General features: G+C 42.3%; 1 protein-coding gene across 5 annotated transcripts in view; it reads right to left on the reverse strand.

Moving 5' to 3' along the window:
* Positions 1-20210, reverse strand: part of KALRN (kalirin RhoGEF kinase) — a 413233-nt gene that overhangs the window by 288644 nt on the left and 104379 nt on the right. For all 5 annotated transcript variants that reach the window (XM_063429172.1, XM_063429174.1, XM_063429173.1 and 2 more), the window contains exon 2: positions 14584-14658. In XM_063429172.1, the coding sequence (XP_063285242.1) occupies positions 14584-14658 (75 nt within the window). The remainder of the gene's footprint in view (positions 1-14583; positions 14659-20210) is intronic.

The raw sequence follows: 20210 nt of genomic DNA on the forward strand, positions 1-20210 counted from the left end.
CAAGAAGGAAAGGCTTCCAGCATCCATTCCACACCAACCAGCTCTGGGGGGAACCTGGGGGAACATGTACGACCTATTGACAGCTAAACCTAACCCCTCGCGACATCCAGACTGCCAGACGAGGTCACCCCAGAAGTGCCCAATAAGGGATTTGAACCTGGGTACTTTTTAGTCCTGGGCCTGCTGTTTCTCCTCTGAGCCACCATACAGCCTGAAGTTTGTATCTTGCCTTGTATCCAGCACTGGGGGCTGGACGTTATTCTGTGGCTGTTCCAACATTCTCAGCACACCTGTAGCTGATGGCCTCATTAGCCAGGTATAAAACACTGCCTCTCCCAGAAGGCAGTGTCAGTTCCTTGACTCTGGTGATCGGTTTGCTGTTTCCTGTTCTCCAGATTGCTCTTGACTCCGGCTTGTGTTTTTGTTTATTCTGACTTCTGGCTTCCTCTGACCCTTGGCTTCCCATGACTATTCTCCTATTTATCCGTTCCTGTACTGCGACTCGGAATTATCCTTCACAGCCCCCGTGCACCGACTCACAGGCCAGGTGAATTCTTGCCTGACCACCTCGGCCTGTGTTTTCTTGCAAGGGTGAGCATACATCTCTGCCTGCCGGACTCCCAACGCAGGTAAGCCCTGACAGCCAAGCAGGCATTGCCTACAGGTGGGGAAACACTGGCGCCCTGCTCGTCCACCACAATGGGACTGCACACCACCTCACATCCCCAGTAGGGGCCCCCATCGTTCTTAAGGCACTGGGACTGCAACCCTCACATCCCACCTCCACGACGGCAAGTCAACCGGAGAGCTGGGAACCAGAGGACAACTCTACTCCTGGACAGTCAACACGAGATCTACAGACTCTGGTCACTTGACCTTGCACAGGTACTGAGCCCAGGGACGGTATGCATGGCACGGACACAACTGTCAAAGGGAAGATCTAGATCACTTCCGATGAAGAGAGGCAGTTTTAAGGAACTGTTTTTTTGTTGTTGTTTTTTTTTTTTTCTCTTCCTCCTGTGCTGGACTATTGCAGCTAATTCATCCCATATCACACCACATAAATGTCGCCCCTTTTATTTTTATTTTTACCTTGCTCTGCTTTGGTTTGTTCCCCCCAACCTTACTATAACCGCAGTCTTGGGGCCTCCACTCTCACAAGACCGACAGATAATCCCCCACGCAAAATAGTATTTTGGCGTCCACTATGATCATCGCCACTCCGCCCACCCCCCACCACCCCCAGGGATAGGGGGATAGATGAGATGCCACACGGGGTACAACGCACACCGGAGCACCCCACACACATGTCCTCACCACCAACCTGGTCCTAATAAGAGCTCCACAGGCGAGTACACACAGGCATCCAGAACCACAAACCTGAGCCAGCTTGCAACACTTATACACATGCTCCCACACACGCTGACATACTGCAGCCCGATCCAGGGAGAACCCTCACACCTCCACACTTGTAATACACCAGGGGAATAATACACATAATACCAAACTTGTAACAACCTTGCCAACCCCGGGTATGTCACCAAGCCTGCTTGTTATCTGAAAATAAGCTTCACAACTTTGCAACCTCAATGTTAACACTGTTATACTGTACCACTTGAAATTGTCATACCATTTTTATGTATGAAACTGTTAACCTGCCAAACCAAGCGCACAAAAATAAAGAATGTAAAAAAAAAAAAATCTGACTCCTCGCACGACATGCACGACCTATCGACAGCTAAACCTGACCCCTTGCGGAACATGCACAACCTATATACAGCTAAACCTGACCCCTCGCGGAACATGCACAACCTATATACAGCTAAACCTGACCCCTCGCGGAACATGCACAACCTATATATAGCTAAACCTGACCGCTCGAGGAACATGCACAACCTATCGACAGCTAAATCTGACTCATTGCGGGACATGCATGACCTATCAACAGCTAAACCTGACCCCTCGCGGAACATGCACAACCTATATACAGCTAAACCTGACCCCTCGCGCAACATGCACAACCTATCGACAGCTAAATCTGACCCCTCGCGGAACATGCACAACCTATATATAGCTAAACCTGACCCCTCGCGGAACATGCACAACCTATATATAGCTAAACCTGACCCCTCGCGGAACATGCACAACCTATATATAGCTAAACCTGACCGCTCGAGGAACATGCACAACCTATCGACAGCTAAATCTGACTCATTGCGGGACATGCATGACCTATCAACAGCTAAACCTGACCCCTCGCGTAACATGCACAACCTATATATAGCTAAACCTGACCGCTCGAGGAACATGCACAACCTATATATAGCTAAACCTGACCCCTCGCGGAACATGCACAACCTATATATAGCTAAACCTGACCCCTCGCGGAACATGCACAACCTATATATAGCTAAACCTGACCGCTCGAGGAACATGCACAACCTATCGACAGCTAAATCTGACTCATTGCGGGACATGCATGACCTATCAACAGCTAAACCTGACCCCTCGCGTAACATGCACAACCTATATATAGCTAAACCTGACCGCTCGAGGAACATGCACAACCTATATATAGCTAAACCTGACCCTTCGCGGAACATGCACAACCTATATATAGCTAAACCTGACCCCTCGCGGAACATGCACAACCTATATATAGCTAAACCTGACCGCTCGAGGAACATGCACAACCTACCGTATATACAGCTAAACCTGACCCCTCGCGGAACATGCACAACCTATATACAGCTAAACCTGACCCCTCCCGGAACATGCACAACCTATATACAGCTAAACCTGACCCCTCGCGGAACATGCACAACCTATATACAGCTAAACCTGACCCCTCCCGGAACATGCACAACCTATATACAGCTAAACCTGACCCCTCCCGGAACATGCACAACCTATATATAGCTAAACCTGACCCCTCGCGGAACATGCACAACCTATATATAGCTAAACCTGACCGCTCGAGGAACATGCACAACCTACCGTATATACAGCTAAACCTGACCCCTCGCGGAACATGCACAACCTATATACAGCTAAACCTGACCCCTCCCGGAACATGCACAACCTATATACAGCTAAACCTGACCCCTCGCGGAACATGCACAACCTATATACAGCTAAACCTGACCCCTCCCGGAACATGCACAACCTATATACAGCTAAACCTGACCCCTCCCGGAACATGCACAACCTATATATAGCTAAACCTGACCCCTCGCGGAACATGCACAACCTATATACAGCTAAACCTGACCCCTCGCGGAACATGCACAACCTATATACAGCTAAACCTGACCCCTCCCGGAACATGCACAACCTATATACAGCTAAACCTGACCCCTCGCGGAACATGCACAACCTATATACAGCTAAACCTGACCCCTCGCGGAACATGCACAACCTATCGACAGCAAAATCTGACTCATTGCGGGACATGCATGACCTATCGACAGCTAAACCTGACCCCTCGAGGAACATGCACAACATATCGACAGCTAAATCTGACTCATTGCGGGACATGCATGACCTATCGACAGCTAAACCTGACCCCTCGCGGAACATGCACAACCTATTACAGCTAAACCTGACCCCTCGCGGAACATGCACAACCTATATATAGCTAAACCTGACCCCTCACGGAACATGCACAACCTATATACAGCTAAACCTGACCCCTCGCGGAACATGCACAACCTATATACAGCTAAACCTGACCCCTCCCGGAACATGCACAACCTATATACAGCTAAACCTGACCCCTCGCGGAACATGCACAACCTATATACAGCTAAACCTGACCCCTCGCGGAACATGCACAACCTATATACAGCTAAACCTGACCCCTCGCGGAACATGCACAACCTATATATAGCTAAACCTGACCCCTCACGGAACATGCACAACCTATATACAGCTAAACCTGACCCCTCGCGGAACATGCACAACCTATATACAGCTAAACCTGACCCCTCCCGGAACATGCACAACCTATATACAGCTAAACCTGACCCCTCGCGGAACATGCACAACCTATATACAGCTAAACCTGACCCCTCGCGGAACATGCACAACCTATCGACAGCTAAATCTGACTCATTGCGGGACATGCATGACCTATCGACAGCTAAACCTGACCCCTCGAGGAACATGCACAACATATCGACAGCTAAATCTGACTCATTGCGGGACATGCATGACCTATCGACAGCTAAACCTGACCGCTCAAGGAACATGCACAACCTATCGACAGCTAAATCTGACTCATTGCGGGACATGCATGACCTATCGACAGCTAAACCTGACCCCTCGCGGAACATGCACAACATATCGACAGCTAAATCTGACTCATTGCGGGACATGCATGACCTATCGACAGCTAAACCTGACCCCTCGCGGAACATGCACAACATATCGACAGCTAAATCTGACTCATTGCGGGACATGCATGACCTATCGACAGCTAAACTAAACCTCCCAGCGCTAAAACAGAGAAAAACACAAATATATTATATAAAAATATTTTAGGGCCCACGCTCACCCTTTCCCCCTTCTGGGGGGAAAAAAACGAGCATTACTTCCAATAATCTGGGAACCAGAAAACAGGTCTCTGTATCAGAAAATATTTATTTTTATTTTCCCTTTATAATTTTTTTATTATATTTGTATTAAATAAGAACTGAAACCCACAAGTCTTTTGAGATAAGGTTTGTTGGTATACGGTATTACATTGCAAACAAGTAATTAGGAATAACAGGTTAAAAAGAACAAAGTTCCCTGTGTACGCAGGCACTGTGCGTGTCCTCTATATAGAAATCAAACATTCGATCGCTCTGCTTCACATTACTATTTTTAGACTGCTCCTGCTGAACTATTTTTAGGATTATTTGGCCACAAGCCAATTCCCAAACCTGCCCTCGGGATCCAGATCTTTTCCTCTTTTGTATAATGCGGCGTTACGCTTATTAGTCCCCCAGCACGCAGTCAAAATACCATTTATTTTTTTGATTTGCCCACAAGGTTTTAAATTTCCCTGCGGTCAGTGAAAACAATGCAGCCGCCATGGCGATTTCTCCAATAATTCTGGTTATGCAAACCGGACCCAAAGATGGAACATGTTTATCCAATAAAAGAACACGATTTGGTTTCTGCAATAAATCTGCTTATTTTGTGATGGCATTTCCTTCATCCCCCAGATGTAAGATTTATTCTTCTTTTCTCCAATTATCCCCAAAAATGCGTCCAAAGTGGCAAATTCAATAAGTGGTGCAGATTCAGAGGAGCAGACTTTCCTTCAGAGAATTAAAGCTGGCTGATGGACAGTATGTATTTTAAATTCCTTCACATCTTACTGTAAAGAGAATTATAAGAGTTCACGCAGAATTTTCTAAACTGAATTCTCCATTTAAGACAACATTGTCTCTTGAAAAGCAACAAAATTGGGGAAATGTTGTAATTCATTGATTGTGTCTTTTCTTCAATCTGTTTCTGTCTTGTGTTATGATTCTCGGATTTACAAAGAGAATGTTTGGAATTTCATGAAGAGGAAACACATAATTAAACAAGATTATACTAACCAGGATACTAACACCAAATTATACTAACCAGGATACTAACAGATTATAATAACCAGGATATTAACACCATATTATACTAACCAGGATATTAACAACAGATTATACTAACCAGGATATTAACACCAGATTATAATAACCAGGATACTAACACCAGATTATACTAACCAGGATACTAACACCAAATTATACTAACCAGGATACTAACACCAAATTATACTAACCAGGATACTAACACCAAATTATACTAACAAGGATACTAACACCAAATTATACTAACCAGGATACTAACACCAAATTATACTAACAAGGATACTAACACCAAATTATACTAACCAGGATACTAACACCAAATTATACTAACCAGGATACTAACACCAAATTATACTAACCAGGATACTAACACCAAATTATACTAACCAGGATACTAACAGCAGATTATAATAACCAGGATATTAACACCAGATTATAATAACCAGGATACTAACACCAGATTATACTAACCAGGATACTAACACCAAATTATACTAACCAGGATACTAACACCAAATTATACTAACCAGGATACTAACACCAAATTATACTAACCAGGATATTAACACCAGATTATAATAACCAGGATATTAACACCAGATTATAATAACCAGGATACTAACACCAGATTATACTAACCAGGATACTAACACCAGATTATAATAACCGGGATACTAACACCATATTATAATAACCAGGATACTAACACCATATTATAATAACCAGGATAACACCATATTATAATAACCGGGATACTAACACCATATTATAATAACCAGGATATTAACACCAGATTATAATAACCAGGATATTAACACCATATTATAATAACCGGGATACTAACACCATATTATAATAACCAGGATATTAACACCAGATTATAATAACCAGGATATTAACACCAGATTATAATAACCAGGATATTAACACCAGATTATAATAACCAGGATATTAACAACAGATTATACTAACCGGGATACTAACACCAGATTATAATAACCGGGATATTAACTGTGGCCAAACCAACCTCGCCACTGGGCCCTGGAGAAGCCTGTTTGCTAGCCTCCTACCTGCTGACTATGGCCCCTGGGGTATTTGGGGCATATTGTACTTTATATTGCGGCTACTGGCCCTTTAAAATCATCGATGGACATATTGGGACTTTTGGGATACTGTACCTTTAAGACTGTGGAGCATATTACAGTAATACTGCCTTTGGTCCTTTAATATCATGTATGCATTTATGTGTTCAGTTAACCTGGGTTATATGTATGCAGCATTCATCTGATTGTTCGGTAGAATCACTCCATTCAGTATATTGAGTGAAACTACCGAACAACCAGACCACCCAGGAATAAGTGTGCCTCCAATTACCGTTTGCAACAATGTTGCAAACGGGTAATTGGCAATCAGTGTAATGTATGCTTTGTCCTCTGGGTGGCCGCCATTCGGGAAACGAACACGTGGCGGCGGCCATCTTAAACTACCGAACAGCGGTGTTTTGCCGTCGAGTGTCTGGAACTAAAATCGGACACTTGACTAGGCAAACACAGCTGAGACCTCCATACTTCCAGAAATTCGTATAGAAACAACCGAATGACCCGCCGTTCGGTAGAAAGAACCCCACAAACAAGGGAATTCATTCAAACCCTCTCCAGGCTCTATAACACAGGCAATTCGTCTGTTTTCATTCCCTTGTCTGTGACCGACCGCAGGGCCAAAATGCATGGAACTGTTTTCGGATACTTTACCCATGCGGTCGGTCAAATCTTTGGAACCCCATATCTCCCGAACCGTTTATCCGAATGAACTGATTTTTGGATATGTTGTCCCCCTGAATAAGGGCTATCCAGCGATGCTGGATTTAAAGGTGTACCCCCTGTTTTTGGGGTACATCCAGAACTTGGTTAAAAATGTGTACCGTATAATTGGGTTTACTGTTATCTGAGGGGAGGGGATGTGTGGGCTGAACCATGTATGTGATTGGTTATTTTATGCCTCCCCTGGGTGTGGCCTGTAAGTGTACAAGTGTAATAAAAGCCAGGCTGGATGAGCCAGTCGAGAGTTCCTGCTTAACCCTCAAAGTGAAGTGTCGTCTCATTATTGGGGGGGGGAGGATTTATTGTATGCTGTTCCAGTTGACTGCTAGGAGTGTAAGCCTATTCGTATGGTTCCTATTCAATGGTCTACAGCATTCATATGCTAGAGAGGATTCCTATGCTTCTCTGAGTCTGTGGTTGTGGTGTCTGCTGCAGTGCTTGAAGTCCTCAGGAGCGCTAGGAGCATCCTTTAACGGAGGTACCCAGTCGGGGTGCCAGGCGATCCGTTACATTAACACCAGATTATAATAACCAGGATATTAACAACAGAATATACTAACCAGGATACTAACACCATATTATAATAACCGGGATACTAACACCATATTATAATAACCGGGATACTAACACCAGATTATACTAACCAGGATACTAACACCAGATTATACTAACCGGGATACTAACACCAGATTATACTAACCAGGATACTAACACCAGATTATACTAACCGGGATATTACCACCAGATTATACTACCCCGGATACTAACACCAGATTATACTAACCGGGATATTAACAACAGATTATACTAACCAAGATACTAACACCAGATTATAATAACCAGGATACTAACACCAGATTATAATAACCAGGATATTAACAACAGATTATACTAACCAGGATATTAACAACAGATTATACTAACCAGGATACTAACGCCAGATTATACTAACCAGGATATTAACAACAGATTATACTAACCAGGATACTAACGCCAGATTATACTAACCAGGATACTAACGCCAGATTATACTAGCCAGGATACTAACACCAGATTATACTAACCAGGATACTAACACCAGATTATACTAACCAGGATACTAACACCAGATTATACTAACCAGGATACTAACACCAGATTATAATAACCAGGATATTAACATCAGATTATAATAACAAGGATATTAACAACAGATTATACTAACCAGTATATTAACACCAGATTATACTATCAAGGATACTAACACCAGATTATACTAACCAGGATATTAACGCCAGATTATACTAACCAGCATATTAACAACAGATTATACTAACCAGGATGCTAACGCCAGATTATACTAACCAGGATACTAACGCCAGATTATAATAACCAGGATACTAACACCAGATTATACTAACCAGGATACTAACGCCAGATTATACTAACCAGGATACTAACACAAGATTGTACTAACCAGGATATTAAAAACAGATTATACTAATCAGGATACTAACACCATATTATAATAACCAGGATACTAACAGATTTTACTAACCAGGATAGTAACAACAGATTATACTAACCAGGATACTAACAGATTACACTAGCCAGGATATTAACACCAGATTATACTAACCAGGATACGAACACCAGATTATAATAATCAGAATACTGACAGATTATACTAACCAGGATAATAACAACAGATTATACTAACCAGGATACTAACACCAGATTATAATAACCAGGATACTAACAGATTATACTAACCAGGATATTAATAACAGATTATACTAACCAGGATACGAACACCAGATTGTAATAACCAGAATACTAACAGATTATACTAACCAGGATACTAACATCAGATTATAATAACCAGGATACTAACAGATTATACTAACCAGGATATTAATAACAGATTATACTAACCAGGATACTAACACCAGATTATAATAAACAGGATACTAACATATTATAATAACCAGGATATTAACATATTATACTAACCAGGATACTAACACCAGATTATAATAACCAGGATACTAACATATTATAATAACCAGGATATTAACAACATATTATACTATCTAGGATACAAACACCAGATTATAATAACCAGGATACTAACAGATTATATCACCAGGATACTAACAGATTATATCACCAGGATATTAACAACAGATTATAATAACCAGGATATTAACAACAGATTATAATAACCAGGATACTAACAACAGATTATACTAACCAGGATATTAACAACATAGTACACTAACCAGGATACTAACAGATCATACTAACCAGGATACTAACAGATTATACTAACCAGGATATTAACAACATATTATACTCACCAGGATATTAACAACAGATTATACTAACCAGGATATTAACAACATAGTACACTAACTAGGATACTAACAGATCATACTAACCAGGATACTAACAGATTATACTAACCAGGATATTAACAATAGATTATAATAACAAGGATATTAACAACAGATTATACTAACCAGGATATTAACAACAGATTATACTAGCCAGGATACTAACAGATTATACTAACCAGGATATTAACAACAGATTATACTAACCAGGATAGTAACAGATTATACTAAACAGGATACTAACAAAAGATTATACTAACCAGGATACTAACAGATTATACTCACCAGGATATTAACAACATATTATACTAACCAGGATACTAACAGATTATACTAACCATGATATTAACAACATAGTACACTAACCAGGATACTAACAGATTATACTAACCAGGATATTAACAACAGATTCTACTAACCTGGATACTAACAGATTATACTAACCAGGATATTAACAACAGATTATACTAACCAGGATAGTAACAGATTATACTAACGAGGATACTAACAAAAGATTATACTAACCAGGATACTAACAGATTATACTCACCAGGATATTAACAACAGATTGTATTAACCAGGATACTAACAGATTATACTAACCAGGATATTAACAACATAGTACACTAACCAGGATACTAACAGATCATACTAACCAGGATACTGACATATTATACTAACCAGGATATTAACAACAGATTATACTCACCAGGATATTAACAACAGATTATACTAACCAGGATATTAACAACATAGTACACTAACCAGGATACTAACAGATCATACTAACCAGGATACTAACAGATTATACTAACCAGGATATTAACAATAGATTATAATAACAAGGATATTAACAACAGATTATACTAACCAGGATATTAACAACAGATTATACTAACCAGGATACTAACAGATTATACTAACCAGGATATTATCAACAGATTATACTAACCAGGATTGTTACAGATTATACTAACCAGGATACTAACAAAAGATTATACTAACCAGGATACTAACAAACTATACTAACCAGGATATTAACAACAGATTATACTCACCAGGATATTAACAACAGATTATACTAACCAGGATACTAACAGATTATACTAACCAGGATATTAACAACATAGTACACTAACCAGGATACTAACAGATTATACTAACCAGGATACTAACAACGGATTACGATAACAAGGATACTAACAACAGATTATACTAACCAGGATATTAACAACAGATTAAAATAACCAGGATATTAACAGATTATACTAACCAGGATACTAACAACAGATTACACTAACCAGGATACTAACAGATTATACTAACCAGGATATTAACAACATAGTACACTAACCAGGATACTAACAGATTATACTAACCAGGATACTAACAACGGATTACAATAACAAGGATACTAACAACAGATTATACTAACCAGGATATTAACAACAGTTTATACTAACCAGGATACTAACAACAGATTCCATTAACCAGGCTATTAACAGATTGTACTAACCAGGATACTAACAGATTATACTAACCAGGATACTAACAGATTCCAATAACCAGGCTATTAACAGATTGTACTAACCAGGATACTAACAGATTATACTAACCAGGATACTAACAGATTATACTAACCAGGCTACTAACCACTGATTACAATAACATGGATTCTAACAACAGATTATACTAACCAGTATATTAACAACAGATTATACTAACCAGGATACTAACAGCAGATTACATTAACAAGGCTATTAACAGATTATACTAACCAGGATACTAACATATTACAATAACCAGGATGTGAATACTGAGATGGAATTGTTAATGGACTCTAAAGTCATTCTGGCTCTCGTTAGGTTAAATCGTTTACCGAAGCTCCAGAATTCTCAATCTGCTTCCAGCATTCTGAGAGTTAAGAGCTGGATTACTACAGAAGATAGCAATAGCTCTGTATAAAGTAATCCAGGCTGCAGATTATCCCCACAAGTCCCAAACAGCAGCTTGTAAAGTGTACAACCTGGCAGGATTAGCAGATGATCCCAGATTACAGCGAGTTATTTAACCGTCACATCTGGATAAAATGATAATGTGCTCGAGGTGTAAGTTACCTCGACGTGACCCCTTATACCACAATCCTTAGGAAAGAAACCGGGGGTCATCTTTTTATGCTATCATTCAGGGCTCACCAAGCCTGATTTTGGCTGGATTCCATGGTAAACCTACATTGAATCAGGTGAATTTATCTGTGATCTGAGCACTGGTACGTGGCTGGAGAAATTAATTAAAGAATACAGCTATAATTAGTAATGGTGGAAAATAAGTGTATATGTGTGTGGGAGTGTCCACGCGCATGTGTATGCATGCACACACAAAGCATCAATCGATCAGACAATAGTCAATGTTTATATTTTGATCCATTCTCACAGTTGATGATAAAGATATTGCAGATATTATTCTCTAACTTGCTTAACTCTACATATCCACTAATTTGGTGTAAAGTGTACTATTCCCCTGCAGATTTCCCACAATTCCAGTGTAGTGAATAAAGACCAGAAGTATAGATGTACTTATTGGTTCTTTACTAAAAACTACATGTGGCAGATATCAATCCTAATGGCCACTGTTTTTAGTCGATTCGCCAGCGTAGTCGTGCTAATTCTGTAATGGAGAACATATCAGAGAGACACATAATATCCTTCCTACACCCCGGCCCAGCTAGCCTTGGCAGCCTGTACCCTAATAAATACACCTTCATTTACAAGGTACCACCCCAAATCACTGTGGTCCTCTCTACACATGGCACCCGTACGCATAGTGACCGCAGCTTTCTATATCTGATATTAACTGACATGTGGCCCTGTCCCTGCAACTGACACAATATCCAACAATTCCATTATTATTATAATATAATATAAAGAGAGAGATGCTGAATAGTCAATAACATTATTAAATGATTTTCTTTGCTATCCTACTGCCTATGATTTAATCTCAGGAAACATGTAAACTCCCTGAACAAAGCCAATCATTGCTGTTGAGATCTTCCGCCCACATAATTCGCCCGCACAGAGTCTGACGTCCTCTTCACTAACAATCGAAACACAGAATATTAACCACCAGTTTTTGGACAATTTCACAGGGACTGGTCTAACCCCAAAAATGGCACATAATGTTTACTATTACCCTGTGCCCTGCTGGACAAACCCTTCCCATATGATTTAGCGATGACTTCCTAATGTGACCTTAATAGCAACGATCTATGCCTTCATAACAATCTGCTCTTCCAGGAACCTTCTCTATCCTTCCTGTAAAGCTGCGGACAGGGGACCGGTCCAATCTGGCACAGGGTATTCAGGGACAAGATTGGGAGAAGAAGTTTATATTTAATCTGGCTTTTCAACTACAAATATGGCATCCACTGGTGACAGCCATCAGAATCAGAGTCCAACAACTCCTAGCATGCCCTCATAACGGGCCGGTGACTGGCAGAGAGTAACAGATGCCCCAAGCTGGCCAACTTTGCATTGTGATTCCAAATCACTAAATTCACACCAACAGCCGTCTACGTGACTCAAATAAACACCTTACCTACAGGAGCTCTCTAAAAACCAGAACTGTACGGTGTAGTGACTATAATGCCATCCTTTGGCACTGTCCAACAGTGGGCTGTCAAACCCATGACAAATGCTTTAACCCACTCGCCATTGGGCAGTGAAAGTGTAGCCCTGGTGAATAGAAATACAACCATGGACCTTTAATGCTTGCAGAGGCTAGTAAATTTTAGATGTGGCTAGTATATTTTAGATGCGGCTAGTATATTTCAGATGTGCCTAACACACTTTAGATGTGGCTAGTATATTTTAGATGTGGCTAGTATATTTTAGATGTGGCTAGCATATTTCAGATGTGGCTAACAAATTTTAGATGTGGCTAGTATATTTTAGATGTGGCTAACAAATTTTAGATGTGGCTAGTATATTTTAGATGTGGCTAGTATATTTTAGATGTGGCTAGTATATTTCAGATGTGCCTAACAAACTTTAGATGTGGCTAGTATATTTTAGATGTGGCTAGCATATTTCAGATGTGGCTAACACATTTTAGATGCGGCTAGTAGCGTAAGCTCTGGTTTAACACTTGCTGGCTGCAATGATTTACTACAGAAATTCCCACTCCAACATTTGCAACATTTACTTTGTGAAACTTTGGACATTATTCATCAGCATAAATTATCATTGCCAACCAGAAGGACGGTGAGTGCCCAACAGAGCAAGTTTGCAAACAGTCTGTCAGCTAACTATGGAATGGAGCCAGGGGGCGTGCTGTAGTGGTTATGGTGTATTCGGTATTTTATTATACAGAAATTACAACCTGCTGAACACATATTAACAATACTGTGAAACTCAGTGTAACATTACTGTCCGTCTCTCCTCCACTCCCTGCACCCAGGCAAACAGAACAAACGGCACTCCCATCCTTACAGCTCTGCATTGGGAATGGGGGGCTCACACCATCATTCTAGTTAGGGATTGTACCTTCCCAAAATATCCCATATTCTTTACAAATAGCTATTTATATTTGACATTAAACCATTGATATGTCGTTCTGTCCAATATCTGTGAGTTGGTTCTAACATTCGGTGTATTAATATTGTACGTATTGTGTGTTCACAGTATATCCTTTTATTGAACTCATTGTATTCATTCCCCATTCTATACCAAATAAAATACAAACGCCACTGACAGAGAAAATGCCACTTACCTGACACAAAGGCCACTTTTTCTTTCAGAATGGGCAGCACGTCAGTAGCTTTCAGTCCATCGTTACGGAAGGATCCTACATTAAAACACAGGAAGACAGATATTCATATTGTAGCTCTGATAAAATTACATTTAGTATTAAACACACAAATAAAACATTCAATTAGGTGCAAAAATACATGGAGCTCGGATGTTTTTTTAAGTGTCCCTTTATATCATTTAGTAAATGTTTAAATAATGCAATTGGTTATTCCATGCACTCACTGTGTTAGTCTCTACCACCTCTGCTGGAAGGCTATTCCATGCACTCACTGTGTTAGTCTCTACCACCTCTGCTGGAAGGCTATTCCATGCACTCACTGTGTTAGTCTCTACCACCTCTGCTGGAAGTCTATTCCATGCACTCACTGTGTTAGTCTCTACCACCTCCGCTGGAAGGCCATTCCATGCACTCACTGTGTTAGTCTCTACCACCTCTGCTGGAAGGCTATTCCATGTACTCACTGTATTAATCTCTACCACCTCTGCTGGAAGGCTATTCCATGCACTCTCTGTGTTAGTCTCTACCACCTCCGCTGGAAGGCTATTCCATGCACTCACTGTGTTAGTCTCTACCACCTCCGCTGGAAGGCGATTCCATGTACTCACTGTGTTAGTCTCTACCACCTCCGCCCGAAGGCTATTCCATGTACTCACTGTGTTAGTCTCTACCACCTCTGCTGGAAGGCTATTCCATGCACTCACTGTATTAGTCTCTACCACCTCCACTGGAAGGCTATTCCATGCACTCACTGTGTTAGTCTCTACCACCTCTGCTGGAAGGCTATTCCATGCACTCACTGTGTTAGTCTCTACCACCTCCGCTGGAAGGCGATTCCATGTACTCACTGTGTTAGTCTCTACCACCTCTGCTGGAAGGCTATTCCATGCACTCACTGTATTAGTCTCTACCACCTCCACTGGAAGGCTATTCCATGCACTCACTGTGTTAGTCTCTACCACCTCCACTGGAAGGCTATTCCATGCACTCACTGTGTTAGTCTCTACCACCTCCGCTGGAAGGCGATTCCATGTACTCACTGTGTTAGTCTCTACCACCTCCACTGGAAGGCTATTCCATGCACTCACTGTGTTAGTCTCTACCACCTCTGCTGGAAGGCTATTCCATGCACTCACTGTGTTAGTCTCTACCACCTCCGCTGGAAGGCGATTCCATGTACTCACTGTATTAGTCTCTACCACCTCCACTGGAAGGCTATTCCATGCACTCACTGTGTTAGTCTCTACCACCTCTGCTGGAAGGCTATTCCATGCACTCACTGTGTTAGTCTCTACCACCTCCGCTGGAAGGCGATTCCATGTACTCACTGTGTTAGTCTCTACCACCTCTGCTGGAAGGCTATTCCATGCACTCACTGTATTAGTCTCTACCACCTCCACTGGAAGGCTATTCCATGCACTCACTGTGTTAGTCTCTACCACCTCTGCTGGAAGGCTATTCCATGCACTCACTGTGTTAGTCTCTACCACCTCCGCTGGAAGGCGATTCCATGTACTCACTGTGTTAGTCTCTACCACCTCCGCCCGAAGGCTATTCCGTGTACTCACTGTGTTAGTCTCTACCACCTCTGCTGGAAGGCTATTCCATGCACTCACTGTATTAGTCTCTACCACCTCCACTGGAAGGCTATTCCATGCATTCACTGTATGATAACGCTGATCAAGCCAGGAATATAATTAGACACAGCCAACCAGGCGCAGACAGGGTTAAGGGAACTGCTATGTTTAGCTATGTATGTGATTAACTCTATAAAACAAAGAGTGTGTGCAAAACACCTGCACAGAGACTTACCGCCGCAATTAGGCACTCGGTATAAACCGTATAGGAGTTAGCATCTCTGACAATGGCCACATACCTTCTACCAACAAACTCTGTATTTTATTAATTTACTGAAAAAAACACTACCATTCTTCTTACGAAGCAGAGTAATTGTATTTTTCTAGCCCTATGCTGTTGTTGAAGAATTGATCATATATTGGTTTTGATATTCCGTTAATTAATGATTTTTACACTGAACGCTTGGTACATCTCAATAACAGACCGCAGGTATTATCTAATGCCTGAGTTTATACAGCACACTAGCTGGGAATTCTAGTCAGTACTGGAAATGGCTTCAATGAAATCCTTTTAAATACATTCCTGAAACAAATGCAGAAATTATCACAAATGATCATTTCCGCTGAGGCCAAACAGACATGTTGTTAGCGTGATGATAAAACCATCCTAATCTGTAAATTGTGGCAGCTGGAACCGTGTAGGCCATTAATCCGTCACCTACTGCCTGGTTCTGAGTCCCAGACAATCACGTATATTTTGTAATTTTCTGGTAAGTGCTGTTACCTGGCAACTATCATTGCGAACACACCGTCAATAGAACTGGCATAAAAAGGCTGTTTGAAAGGAAAATGCCCCCCTGGTACGAACAAAATCCACGGTTGTCCATTTACCATGAACAACTGCGGCAACATCTTTTGTGAACTTAAACTGGGCACTGGGCCACAAACATGGGCAGTCAGCCCTCTAGCACTTTAGGAAACCACTAGGAGACAACTAGTGACACCATGGATGTGGATACATCCTTGGGATCTGGTACCCACAGCGAAAAACATTACATCAGGTTAGCAACAATTTAATATAATTTCATACATTACATGTCACTGCGCTACGTCATCTCAGCCTGAAGTGATAAAAGGGCCACGTAAATGCTACCCAATATCACATAGCCACCTCCCAACATCACGCGCAGCCACCATCCAACATCATACAGCCACCTTCCAAGGTCACACAGCCCTCTGCCACCTCCCTAGGTCACACAGCCACCTCCCAACATCATACAGCCACCTTCCAAGGTTACACAGCCCTCTGTCACCTCCATAGGTCACACAGCCACCTCCCAACATCATACAGCCACCTTCCAAGGTCACACAGCCCTCTGCCACCTCCCTAGGTCACACAGCCACCTCCCAACATCATACAGCCACCTTCCAAGGTCACACAGCCCTCTGCCACCTCCCTAGGTCACACAGCCACCTCCCAACATCATACAGCCACCTTCCAAGGTTACACAGCCCTCTGTCACCTCCATAGGTCACACAGCCACCTCCCAACATCATACAGCCACCTTCCAAGGTTACACAGCCCTCTGTCACCTCCATAGGTCACACAGCCACCTCCCAACATCACATAGCCACCTCCCAATATCACGCGCAGCCACCACCCAACATCACGCGCAGCCACCTCCCAACATCATACAGCCACCTTCCAAGGTCACACAGCCCTCTGCCACCTCCCTAGGTCACACAGCCACCTCCCAACATCATACAGCCACCTTCCAAGGTTACACAGCCCTCTGTCACCTCCATAGGTCACACAGCCACCTCCCAACATCATACAGCCACCTTCCAAGGTTACACAGCCACCTCCCAACATCACATAGCTACCTCCCAATATGACGCGCAGCCACCACCCAACATCACGCGCAGCCACCTCCCAACATCATACAGCCACCTTCCAAGGTCACACAGCCACCTGCCACCTTCCAAGGTCATACAGCCACCTCCCAATATCACTCAGCCACCTAACAACATCATGCAGCCACCTCCCAATATCAGACAGCCACCTCCCAACATCACGCAGCCACCTCCCAATATCAGACAGCCACCTTCCAAGGTCACACAGCCCCCTGCCAGCTCCCTAGGTCACACAGCCACCACCCAACATCATTCAGTCACCCCCCAACATCACACAGCCAGCTCCCAAAATCACGCAGCCACCTCCTAACATCACGCAGCGACCTGCCACCTCCCTAGGTCACATAGCCACCTCCCAACATCACACAGCCACCTCCCAACATTACGCAGCCACCTAACAACATCACGCAGCCACCTGCCACCTTCCAAGGTCACACAGCCACCTCCCAACATCACACAGCCACCTCCCAACATCACGCAGCCACCTGCCACCTCCCTAGGTCACACAGCCACCTCCCAACAACACGCAGCCACCTCCCAATATCAGACAGCCATCTCCCAACATCAGACAGCCACCTCCCAAGTTCATACAGGAACCTTGCATAGTGTTACCGCCTCTTATCACGTATTTAGTCTGTAGAATCACAGTTGCCTCCAAAACCCTTGTGTAATCTGTTATTGTCACAGATTGAACTCGCACAGTCACAAAGTGGAGTATAAAAGGTTTGTGTCGCTGATAATAATATGTTGCTTACACCCCTAAATGATCAGGGCCTACATACTGAGAGATAATTATTAATTACCGTATATACTCGAGTATAAGCCGACCCGAATATAAGCCGAGGCCCCTAATTTACCCCCAAAAAATGGGAAAACTTGACTCGAGTATAAGACTAGGGTGAGAAATGCAGCAGCTACTGGTAAATTTCTAAATAAAATTAGATCCTAAAAAAAATATATTAATTGAATATTTATTTACAATGTGTGTATAATGAATGCAGTGTGTGTGTATGAATGCAGTGTGTGTGTATGAATGCAGTGTGAGTGTATGAATGCAGTGTGAGTGTATGAATGCAGTGTGTGTGTATGAGTGCAGCGTGTGTGTATGAATGCGTGTGTGTATGAATGCAGTGTCTGTATGAGTGCAGTGTGTGTATGAGTGCAGTGTGTGTATGAGTGCAGTGTGTGTATGAGTGCAGTGTGTGTGTATGAGTGCAGCGTGTGTGTATGAGTGCAGCGTGTGTGTATGAGTGCAGCGTGTGTGTATGAATGCAGTGTGTGTATGAGTGGTGTGTGTGTGTGTGTGTATGAATGCAGTGTGTGTGTGTATGAGTGCAGTGTGTGTGTATGAGTGCATGAATGCAGTGTGTGTGTATGAGTGCAGCGTGTGTGTATGAGTGCAGTGTGTGTATGAGTGCAGCGTGTGTGTATGAGTGCAGCGTGTGTGTATGAGTGCAGCGTGTGTGTATGAGTGCAGCGTGTGTGCATGAGTGCAGCGTGTGTGTATGAGTGCAGTGTGTGTGTATGAGTGGTGTGTGTATGAGTGCAGTGTGTGTGTATGAGTGCAGTGTGTGTATGAGTGGTGTGTGTATGAGTGGTGTGTGTATGAGTGCAGTGTGTGTGTATGAGTGCAGTGTGTGTATGAGTGCAGTGTGTGTATGAATGCAGTGTGTGTATGAATGCAGTGTGTGTGTATGAATGCAGTGTGTGTGTATGAGTGGTGTGTGTGTGTGTATGAGTGGTGTGTGTGTGTGTGTTGCAGAGCCTTGGTGGGGGTGGGCAATTTTTTTTATTATTATTATTTTATTTATTTTTTTATTATTATTTATTATTATTTTTATTTATTTAATTTAATTTAATTATTATTATTTTTTTATTATTATTTATTATTTAATTATTATTTTTTTATTATTACTATCTTTTTTTTTCGTCCCCCCTCCCTGCTTGATACATAGCAGGGAGGGGGGCTCTCCTTCCCTGGTGGTCCAGTGGCATTGGCAGTTCAGTGGGGGAGGGGGGGGCTGGCAGAGCTGTAACTTACCTCTCCTGCAGCTCTCTCCTCCTCCGCGCGGTCTGTGCAGCTCCCTCTGTCAGCTC

This window comes from Pelobates fuscus, chromosome 8, assembly GCF_036172605.1.
Source record: "Pelobates fuscus isolate aPelFus1 chromosome 8, aPelFus1.pri, whole genome shotgun sequence".
In the NCBI taxonomy this organism is placed as follows: Eukaryota; Metazoa; Chordata; class Amphibia; order Anura; family Pelobatidae; genus Pelobates; species Pelobates fuscus.